At 35.7% G+C, this 12,632-nt stretch overlaps 1 protein-coding gene across 1 annotated transcript in view; it reads right to left on the reverse strand.

Moving 5' to 3' along the window:
* acvr2ba (activin A receptor type 2Ba) overlaps window positions 1-12,632 on the reverse strand; it is a 55,381-nt gene that overhangs the window by 15,479 nt on the left and 27,270 nt on the right. Inside the window, exon 2 of the mRNA XM_084398458.1 lies at window positions 4,861-5,068. Coding sequence (XP_084254584.1) covers window positions 4,861-5,068 — 208 coding nt within the window. The remainder of the gene's footprint in view (window positions 1-4,860; window positions 5,069-12,632) is intronic.

Consider the following 12,632-nt stretch of genomic DNA (forward strand, 5'->3'; position numbering starts at 1 on the left):
GTCAAATTATTACATTTAATGAATAAATTTAGTTAGAATAATAATACACAATAGGGCTGTTGCCAATCAAAATGCTTTTACACAGACTGTTTAATGCAGATCAGAGGTTTGATGTTTTAAACATAAAGATTGACTATTGATATCTGATTTAAAAAAGTGAAAAGATACTTTAAATGTGAAATTAAAACCGCCAGCAGGTGGCAGCAAGTCACTGTTAATGAGTGAGTCATTGAATCATTTATTCAACTGATTCATTCAAACAGCTGATTCTTTCAGGAACAAAGCATTTAACTGTCTTAATGAGTGAGTCATTGAATCATTCATTCAAACGATTCATTCAAACAGCTGATTCATTCAGGAACGAAGCATTTGACTGTCTTAATGAGTGAGTCATTGAATCATTCATTCAAACGATTCGTTCATTCAGTAATGAACCACCACCGTGTCTCGCTTAGTTTCTTTTTTTGGAACAATTTTCATTGGCGAAATAAAACAAAAACAGACACAATGTTGTGTCTAAAACATCAGTCACTTAACTTCTTATTAACTTCTTGTTTATTGAATGGAAATACATAAATGGAAAAGATTTGAAAAATCTTTATGCAACTTTCTGCATAATCAATGTTATTTGTAAAGCTCTTTCAAAACTACCAAAGTGCTGTAAGGAGAAATATATTGCATAAAAACTATGATATAAAAACTACTGTAAATCATAATACCCAATGCCAATAAAAACAAGTCTAAGCTTTTAAAAACATCAACTTTTTATACAACAACAGCTCAGAGTGAAGCTCCAAAAAAAAAATTTTTTATAAAGATTATTATAAATTTAGTCTAAATAACTTATGAATTATTATACAACAGAAGCACTGAACGTTGCTCGACAGCCTCGGATCCCTGTATGGAAATGATCTCGGTTTCTTTCTGTTCCACTAAAGAAAGTGAGTCGTACAAGTCTGGAACTATTAATAAATAATAATAAATTCAAAAAGTCCAATGTGAGCAAACCTCAAAACCAATTCAGCACAGTTTCACTTTAATCTGTTTCTCTAAACCCCAGTTTATCCGCTGAACTGCAGGGAATCTGAAGCGTTTACCTGGGCCGGTGTTTTAAAGCCAATCCTGTAGATTAGAGAACGCAGGATTGTTGCGGGAATCTTTTTTAAGCGGCCGATACAGAGACGCAATCACACACACTGTTCTGCTAATAAAGTGATGTTCTGGAGAGCGAGCGACCTTGACCTTCACACCGGAAAAGCCTCAACCAAAAGAACAGAAATGCCACACACAGAGATTTATTTTAATATCACTAGCATCATCTCTTCTGTAAGATAATTCAAGGGAACTTTGGGTGATTTTTTAAAATACTTTTTATTATATATTTTTTTTATAAAAATAAAATAAAATGCATTATATTTATATATAAATATATAAAAAAAAAAAAAAAAAAAAAATAAAAATAATATATATATATATATATATATATATATATATATATATATATTTTTTTTTTTTTTTTTTTTAATATATATATATATATATATATATATATATAAATTATTATTAAAGGCAGGCTGGGTGAATTTTTTATATATTTGTATTATTTATGTTTTTTTTTTCTTTATTATATATATTTTTTTTCTTCTTTTTTTGTATAAAAATAAAACAAATGCATTATAAAACAATAAAAATATAAAAAAATAAATTATTATTAAAGGCAGGCTGGGTGAATTTTTTATATATTTTTATTATTTATGTTTTTTTTTCTTTATTATATATATCTTTTTTTTTCTTTTTTTGTATAGAAATAAAATAAAATGCATTATAAAAAAAAAAATATATATATATTATTATTAAAGGCAGGCTGGGTGAATTTTTTATATATTTTTTTTCTTTATGTTTTTTTTCTTTATTATATATATATATATATATATATATATATATATATATATATATATATATATATATATATATATATATATATATATTTATATATATATATATATATATATATATATATATATATTTTTTTTTTTTTTTTTTTTTTGTATAAAAATAAAATAAAATAAAATAAAATAAAATAAAATGCATTATAAAACAATAAAAAATAAATAAAATTATTATCCACTTATTATATTATTATTATTATAATAAATGCATAAATATATTACCACATAAATAATCAAATAAACAAATAAATAATCAACTAAAATAAATCATTTGTGTTCATTGAGAGGAAAACACAACTACATTTTTAATTCACTTGCATTAAACATCTTAAATCTAAACATTTTAGATTAATTAATGGCCATAATGATTAATTTGGTTGAAATGATGACCTGAATGAATGAATGAATGAATGAATGAATGAATGAATGAATGAATGAATGAATGAATGAATGAATGAATGAATGAATGAATGAATGAATGAATGAATGAATGAATGAATGAATGAATGAATGAAGTCTAATGACTGCGGTTTCTCAATATTTCTCCATTTGCTCTAAAATACCAAAAACAGAGTAAAAATATGTTAATCGAGTGGAAAACAACTAGACATTTAATTCACTTGCATTACAACATTTTAAATATTAGTAATGGCCATAAAGATTGATTAGCTTTGAAATTACGACTTGTCAAGTTTAACTAACTAATTAACTAACTGATTAAATAACTAAATGAATAAATGTAGATATTGATATTACATACTGTATATATATATTGGCAATATTAGCTGTTTCTCAATATTTCGCAGTTTGCTCTGAAATGTCTTAAAAATCTATGCGACATCTAAAAAAAATAGATCCAAAAACACGCCTGGGTTTAAATTCACTTGCATTAAACATTTTAAATCAAATTATTTATACCATTATAAATGGTTTGGCTGAAATAATGAATGGTCAACTAGTGATTTAATCCATCCATGTCAACATCCCTTTATTTCCATAAGCCTCATCAATATCAGCAGCGATCTGCTTCTGAAAGTCCTTCACGTTCAGGGACGCTGTAAGTAGGTCAGCGGTGAAATTAATTCAGGACAAACGGAGATAAGAAACATTAAATAATGAGCCTGAAAACATCCCCCGATTTCCTCCACCAATCTCTTCAGAGACTCATTGAGTTTCCTTCTTAGAAAGAAACAAACACTCTGTTACGTGATGATGTAAGACGGCTGCAAAACTTCCTCCGACTCCGAGACCTAATCCAATCTAAAGCACAACCTTTTCATTGCAATGCAAGAGCTGGAAATATAATATGATCTATCTCTCAATGGCACAATAAAACTCAACCCTCCAATCAATCACACACAACTCGAAGGTCAAAACCCATTCTTCTCCTTTCACTGACTGAGCTGAATGCATGACATCTGAAAAATAATTCTGTCTCATAAACACCTGAAATGAAGACGATGAGCCGCTTCGGCTGGTGAAGCCACTAAACGACCCTTAAACATGAAGCTTGCTTTGGTTACTCCGATCAGGGACGTACGAAAACTACAGAGTCAAACTAGTGCAAAATAACCAGTCAAACAGGACAAATCCAGGACTTGCTCACATTCTCTTCATCCTCCATATAAACACAATAAAATATATAAAACAAATAAGGACAGGATATAAACAAAAGAATTCATATATCTCGCGAATATCATTAAAGACTTCTAATACTTTTTGCAATACATATATATATTGGTTTCTCGTTCCTGCAAATTGCGTATACATATTCATTTTTAATTTCAAGCACTTTAAGAACTTAACAAAACATGCCGATAACAATTTGATTTATTATTAGAATTAAATAAGACAAAATATACAACTATGTTATGTATACATTATTAAATACATATAAATAAAATATCTATTATTAAAATATAATTATATAAAATATAAAACTTTGTAATTATTATTATTATTATTATTAACTAATTATATAAAATATATTTAATATATTATTAGTGGTAGCATTAGTATTTTATTATTATTATTATTACTATACTACTACATCTACTACTAACAACAACAATAATAATAATAATAATAAAAAATATTTATTATTTATACACACACATAAATAAATAATAATACTATAACAATATTAATGTTATTGTTTTTATTTTATTGTTATTGAATAATATATAATGTAAGCATTAAATACATTGAAAACAATAATAATAATAATAATAATAATAAAATATGAAATACATGTAAATTAACAAAGATAACTATTACTATTATTATTTAGACATCATCACAATCATTTTCAGAATAATCTTTTTTCCAGCTGACGAATGATATTGACAGCAAATCAGAATCCATCTGGCAGATGACAAAACTGCAGTGTGCATTTATAATAAACAGAAAGTTATCGTCCACTGATGTGGACACTAATATAGTTATAGTTCTTGGTGTGTCCATGCCTTTATGAGTTTGAGGTGTGTGTGTCACATGACTGACCTGTCGAAGCAGTTTGTGTCACATGACTGACCTGTCGAAGCAGTTTGTGTCACATGACTGACCTGTTATAGCAGTTGTGTCACATGACTGACCTGTCGAAGCAGTTTGTGTCACATGACTGACCTGTCGAAGCAGTTTGTGTCACATGACTGACCTGTCGTAGCAGTTTGTGTCACATGACTGACCTGTCGTCACATGACTGACCTGTCGAAGCAGTTTGTGTCACATGACTGACCTGTCGTCACATGACTGACCTGTCGTAGCAGTTTGTGTCACATGACTGACCTGTCGTAGCAGTTTGTTTCACATGACTGACCTGTCGTAGCAGTTTGTATCACATGACTGACCTGTCGTAGCAGTTTGTGTCACATGACTGACCTGTCGTAGCAGTTTGTATCACATGACTGACCTGTCGTAGCAGTTGAAGTCGTCTAACCAGCATCCCTTCTTCACCAGCTCGATGTTTCCGGAGTTGTTCCTCCAGGAGGCGTAACAGTGCGAGCGTTTGTCCTTCTCTCCCTCACATCTCTCCACACCACTGCGGTTCGTCTTCTCGATCTCCCAGTTAATGTTGAAGTACAAACATTCGCGAGTCTCCACCTCTCCATGACTGGGTCCTGTTCAACACAAGAGAACGACAGCGTTACAGTTACTGTTCAACACAGCGTTACAGTTACTGTTCAACACCAGAGAATGACAGTGTTACAGTTAGTGTTCAACATGAGAACGACAGCGTTACAGTTACTGTTCAACACAAGAGAACGACAGCGTTACAGTTACTGTTCAACACAAGAGAACAACAGCGTTACAGTTACTGTTCAACAAGAGAACGACAGCGTTACAGTTACTGTTCAACACAAGAGAACGACAGCGTTACAGTTACTGTTCAACACAAGAGAACGACAGCGTTACAGTTACTGTTCAACACAAGAGAACGACAGCGTTACAGTTACTGTTCAACACAAGAGAACGACAGCGTTACAGTTACTGTTCAACACAAGAGAACGACAGCGTTACAGTCACTGTTCAACACAAGAGAACGACAGCGTAACAGTTACTGTTCAACACGAGAACGGCAGCATTACAGTTACTGTTCAACACAAGAGAATCACAGCGTTACAGTTACAGTTCAACACAGTAGGGGTGTCAAAATTAATCGTTTCTACGATGCATCGCGATGCAGACGAGGACGATTCGGTATCGGTTCAGTAATAGACCATAACGATTATAATGTACGGACTTTTCTGACGTCATTTGTCGCGTACGTGCATTGTGGCGGAAGCATACAATGGCAGAGGGAGGCGAGACGCGAGTGCGAGAATATTAAAAATGCTCCAACTACTTTAAAAGCCGACATCTGGGCACGTTTCGGCTTTTAGGAACAACCTGGTAAGCACGACCTGCAGAAGACACGCGCTGTACTGTGCGCTCATGTCACACACAAATAGAATATGCAGGAGGTAGGCTAATACCAATAACTTCATAAACCACGTTAGCCGTTTTCACCCCAAGCTGTTAACGCCTGGCAGAGTCAGAGAGATGCGCGGATGAGCTCCAACGCCGAATCCGCAGCCAAAAATAAACAGTCCACCCGCCCCAATAATATTCTCTGATTTAAGTATCCGCACCCGATGGTCAAATTACAAATATGCTGTGTTGTTACGCATGATTATAAATGGATGATCGTCACCTTCAACAGCGGACTCGGCGACGGTTGATGCGCGCATCTTTAATGGTAACATAATAGCCTACACTGATTAATGAGCGCTGCTTTTAAATGAACATTTTTGTAAAACAAAATTTATTTGACAGATTTTCCTTTTCTTAATGGCATAAACAAGCTTTACTCCCTTGAAACTTTAACTGGAATGTCACTGTTTCTGTCACTGCGACTTAAGCACACACACACGTGCGCACACATCACTTTTGAAGAGAAATTTAAAATTGAGGATGCGGTGCATCGCGATGCATTGTGATATCGAATTGAACTGAATCGATGACATGATAATCGTAATCGAACCGAACCGTGAGACCAGTGTAGGTTCACACCTCTACAACACAGCGTTACAGTTACTGTTCAACACAAGAGAACAACAGCGTTACAGTTACTGTTCAACACAAGGGAACAACGGCATTACAGTTACTGTTCAACACAAGGGAACAACGGCGTTACAGTTACTGTTCAACACAAGAGAACAACAGCGTTACAGTTACTGTTCAACAAGAGAACGACAGCATTACAGTTACAGTTCAACACAGCGTTACAGTTACTGTTCAACACAAGAGAACGACACGAGAACGACATGAGAACGACAGTGTTACAGTTACTGTTCAACACAAGAGAACGACAGCGTTACAGTTACTGTTCAACACAAGAGAACGACAGCGTTACAGTTGCTGTTCAACACAAGAGAACGACAGCGTTACAGTTACTGTTCAACACAAGAGAACAACAGCGTTACAGTCACTGTTCAACACAAGAGAACGACAGCGTAACAGTTACTGTTCAACACGAAAACGGCAGCATTACAGTTACTGTTCAACACAAGAGAATCACAGCGTTACAGTTACAGTTCAACACAGCGTTACAGTTACTGTTCAACACAAGAGAACGACAGCGTTACAGTTACTGTTCAACACAGCGTTACAGTTACTGTTCAACACCAGAGAATGACAGTGTTACAGTTAGTGTTCAACATGAGAACGACAGCGTTACAGTTACTGTTCAACACAAGAGAACGACAGCGTTACAGTTACTGTTCAACACAAGAGAACGACAGCGTTACAGTTACTGTTCAACACAAGATAACAACAGCGTTACAGTCACTGTTCAACACAAGAGAACGACAGCGTAACAGTTACTGTTCAACACGAGAACGGCAGCATTACAGTTACTGTTCAACACAAGAGAACGACAGCGTTACAGTTACAGTTCAACACAGCGTTACAGTTACTGTTCAACACAAGAGAACAACAGCGTTACAGTTACTGTTCAACACAAGGGAACAACGGCATTACAGTTACTGTTCAACACAAGGGAACAACGGCGTTACAGTTACTGTTCAACAAGAGAACGACAGCATTACAGTTACAGTTCAACACAGCGTTACAGTTACTGTTCAACACAAGAGAACGACACGAGAACGACAGTGTTACAGTTACTGTTCAACACAAGAGAACGACAGCGTTACAGTTACTGTTCAACACAAGGGAACAACGGCATTACAGTTACTGTTCAACACAAGAGAACAACAGCGTTACAGTTACTGTTCAACAAGAGAACGACAGCATTACAGTTACAGTTCAACACAGCGTTACAGTTACTGTTCCAACACAAGAGAACGACACGAGAACGACAGTGTTACAGTTACTGTTCAACACAAGAGAACGACAGCGTTACAGTTACTGTTCAACACAAGAGAACGACAGCGTTACAGTTAGTGTTCAACACAAGAGAACGACAGCGTTACAGTTACTGTTCAACACAAGAGAACGACAGCGTTACAGTTACTGTTCAACACAAGAGAACGACAGCGTTACAGTTACTGTTCAACACAAGAGAACAACAGCGTTACAGTCCCTGTTCAACACAAGAGAACGACAGCGTAACAGTTACTGTTCAACACAAGAGAACGACAGCATTACAGTTACTGTTCAACACAAGAGAACGACAGCATTACAGTTACTGTTCAACACAAGAGAACGACAGCATTACAGTTACTGTTCAACACAAGAGAACGACAGCGTTACAGTTAGTTCAACACAGCGTTACAGTTACTGTTCAACACAAGAGAACGACAGCGTTACAGTTACTGTTCAACACAAGAGAACGACAGCATTACAGTTACTGTTCAACACAAGAGAACGACAGCGTTACAGTTAGTTCAACACAGTGTTACAGTTACTGTTCAACAAGAGAACGACAGCGTTACAGTTACTGTTCAACACAAGAGAACGACAGCGTTATAGTTACTGTTCAACACAGAACGACAGCGTTACAGTTACAGTTCAACACAGAACGACAGCGTTACAGTTACTGTTCAACATGAGAACAACAGCGTTACAGTTACTGTTCAACACAAGAGAACGACAGCGTTATAGTTACTGTTCAACACAAGAGAACGACAGCGTTATAGTTACTGTTCAACACAGAACGACAGCGTTACAGTTACAGTTCAACATAAGAACGACAGCGTAACAGTTACTGTTCAACACAAGAGAACGACAGCGTTACAGTTACTGTTCAACACAAGAGAACGACAGCGTTATAGTTACTGTTCAACACACGAGAACAACAGCGTTACAGTTACTGTTCAACACGAGAACGACAGCGTAACAGTTACTGTTCAACACAAGAGAACGACAGCGTTACAGTTACTGTTAAACACGAGAACGACAGCGTAACAGTTACTGTTCAACACAAGAGAACGACAGCGTTACAGTTACTGTTCAACAAGAGAACGACAGCGTTACAGTTACTGTTCAACACAAGAGAACGACAGCGTTACAGTTACTGTTCAACAAGAGAACGACAGCGTTACAGTTACTGTTCAACACACGAGAACAACAGCGTTACAGTTACTGTTCAACACAAGAGAACGACAGCGTAACAGTTACTGTTCAACACGAGAACGACAGCGTTACAGTTAGTGTTCAACACAAGAGAACGACAGCGTAACAGTTACTGTTCAACACGAGAACGACAGCGTAACAGTTACTGTTCAACACACGAGAACAACAGCGTTACAGTTACTGTTCAACACACGAGAACAACAGCGTTACAGTTACTGTTCAACACGAGAACGACAGCGTTACAGTTACTGTTCAACACACGAGAACAACAGCGTTACAGTTACTGTTCAACACAAGAGAACGACAGCGTAACAGTTACTGTTCAACACAAGAGAACGACAGCGTAACAGTTACTGTTCAACACGAGAACGACAGCGTAACAGTTACTGTTCAACACAAGAGAACGACAGCGTTACAGTTACTGTTCAACAAGAGAACGACAGCGTTACAGTTACTGTTCAACACAAGAGAACGACAGCGTTACAGTTACTGTTTAACACAAGAGAACGACAGCGTTACAGTTACTGTTCAACACAAGAGAACGACAGCGTTACAGTTACTGTTTAACATGAGAACGACAGCTTTACAGTTACTGTTCAACTTTGACCTGATCCATAATAAACAACCTAATGTTCATGAACAACATCATGACGGATGTGCTGCTTTCAAGAGCAGATTCACGTGCAGTTAGGGATTGTTTGACAGAAAACACAGGAATATGAGCTGAATAACAGCAGCCCGCTGTTTGTACGTGCTTTATTTTCATGCAAACACACACGATGCCAGCGCCTGCATTTGGACACGAGCCACAGATACAGGCAGAAACACACCGTTTCTCACTCCGTCAAAACAGCACTTCACACGTAACGGAGGCAAGCCAAAAACAGTTGAGAAAATATCACTGCAAATATAAAACAGCAACCAGATGAGAAGCGGTCTAGGAAAACATCAGTTCCGGCCCGAAACCGTCATCATCATACACACGAAGGCTGATCATTACATGGATCCTTTACAGAGACGGCGATCCCAGAATTCACAGCGACCGAATCAACAGTGACAAATATCATATTCTTAATGAGCATTTTCCAGTTAAAATATATCTAAAAAAAGCAACAGATAAGATATTGAGACTTGTCTTCAGAGAATTAAGTTAAAAACCAGTTCAAGACAAAGCAGGAGAAATATATTTTTGTTGTTGTTGAAAGAAATTAATACTTTTTTTCAGCAAGGATGCATTAAATAGATCAAAAGTGACAGTAAATATATTTATACTGTTACAATATATTATATTTCAAATACATGCTGTTCTTTTGAACTTTCTATTCATCAAAGAATCCTAAAAAATAAAATTGATCAGTTCCCACAAAAATATGAACAGTTTATCGATAATAATCAAATGTTTCTTGAGCATCAAATCATCATATTAGAATGGAATAGAATTAGAAGGATCATGTGACACTGAAGACTGGAGTAATGATGCTGAAAATTCAGCCTTGATCACAGGAATAAATTACACTTTACTATATATTCACATAGAAAACAGCTGTTTTACATTGTAATAATATTTCAATTTTTTTCACAGTATTTTTGATCAAATAAATGCATTTATGAGCATATAAGAAACTGAAGTATTCCAAACTTTTGAACATTAATGTATGTTCATGAATGATACAATGAGTTAATATATTAATATGTATTATTAATATGTAAGTAAATGTATCTTTTTTTACTGGTAAACAAGTAAAAATTACTAATTAAAAGTCATGTTTTGCAGTGAAAGAAAAGCATCCTAGATGCCGAAACAGGCCTAATTCAATACTGAAAAATACTATCTTTTTAAGAAATTGTGCGTTAGTCACTTATGTAAATCAGTTGTAAACTGTAAATCAGTCACTTATGTGGCTCCATTCATTCAGGAATCTGCTGTCTTAGTCCAAGTGTTCCTGCAAACACAGGGAAACTAATGATGCCACAAAAGTTCTCAGTAAATAAAGTAACGCATCAAGCTGAAGGTTCAGGAGCTTCAGTCACACAGATGACCGTCAGTGACCGGAACGTTAACGACTGACGGGATTGCATCACACACACACACGAGCGATGAGAGTTTATCACAGAGCAAAGCTCAAGGGTAGATGAGAGTGTGTTTGAGGTCAGCGACCTTTGAACTCAGACGATACTGAAATGAGGTTATGAAAAATTATGAAAAATTCATGAGGACTGACATTATCTTCATGATAAATAAGCACATTTTATTACTATAATACACCAAAATAAATAATAATAAAAAAATGTATATATATATATATATATATATATATATATATATATATATATATATAGAGAGAGAGAGAGAGAGAGAGAGAGAGAGAAAGAGAGAGAGAGAGAGAGAGAGAGAGAGAGAGAGAGAGAGAGAGAGAGAGAGAGAGAGAGAGAGAGAGAATTTTATATATAATCAAGAAATATTTCAGATGAAATAAATAAATCAAGAAATACATTTTTAAAGGAAAAATTAAATGCAAATTGTCAAATATATATTTGACAATTTGCATTTAATTTTAAACAATTTATTTCTTGCTTTATTACCTAAATTACCTTTATTCATTGGATTGACATTATTGTCATTAAATATATATATGCCTGAATTTCAAAATATGCTTCATTTTCTTTAACCAAAGTTTGCATTGCATGTACATTTATTCAGACGCTTTTATCCAAAACAGTTTACAAATGAGGAATATAACAAACAATTTATCTTAAAAGCCTCAACGTTTGCAATACACAATGTAAAAAAGTTGGACTAGAAATATAACTGAACTGTATTTTCCACTGATTCTGTAGGAAACACTCTTCACTGGAGAGTTTCTCCTCCAGCAGGATCAGCAGGACACAAAATAATGAGCTGATGATCATGGAGGTACGAATGAAAAGAAAAAAGAGAAAAAAAACCCTCATATTTACATATTTTTAAGCCAAAGCGATAACGCCTAACAAGGACGTGGCGCCCTTGAGAACGAGTCCATCACAGGCCGGTCAGGGTCACGAGTCGAGCACTCGATCTGATCTCAGATCAGCAGGTTTCCACTCCTGTTTACTATACAACACGGATTTGGCAACATCATCCGCGACAGATGTTCTGGCCAATCTGTGCATTGCGGTTGCTAAGCAACGGCGAATGTGGGAGTAGCGCCTTTCCTCGTCCCCGTAGACAAAACCCTCTCACACACACATATATGGCACACACACCGCGGATAGTGCTGGAGAAACCAGGGCACACGATGCCAGCGTCCCGTTTGTGTGTTAAACTAGTAAAGCGCACTCATCAGCATTCACAGGCTGCCATGGGGACATTACACCTAATGGACAACAGCAGATGTCAGAGACACAAAGGAAAGTACGCACTAAAACACGACTTCAGCGAGAGACCCTTTGAGACGCATGCTACCACATTAACATTATGTAGGCAATATAATTTTAGTGTAACTGGTTCTTTTTTCCTGCTCTGCTTTTATGAGCATCAGCTGGCACGGATTCACTGGAAAACACTGAGGGCGTTTGGATGAGCCAAATGACGTGTTCCCGTGTTCCTGCTCTTACTGTAGAAGATTCATT

The sequence above is a fragment of the Rutilus rutilus genome (genome assembly GCF_951802725.1).
Source record: "Rutilus rutilus genome assembly, chromosome: 24".
NCBI lineage: Eukaryota > Metazoa > Chordata > Actinopteri > Cypriniformes > Leuciscidae > Rutilus > Rutilus rutilus.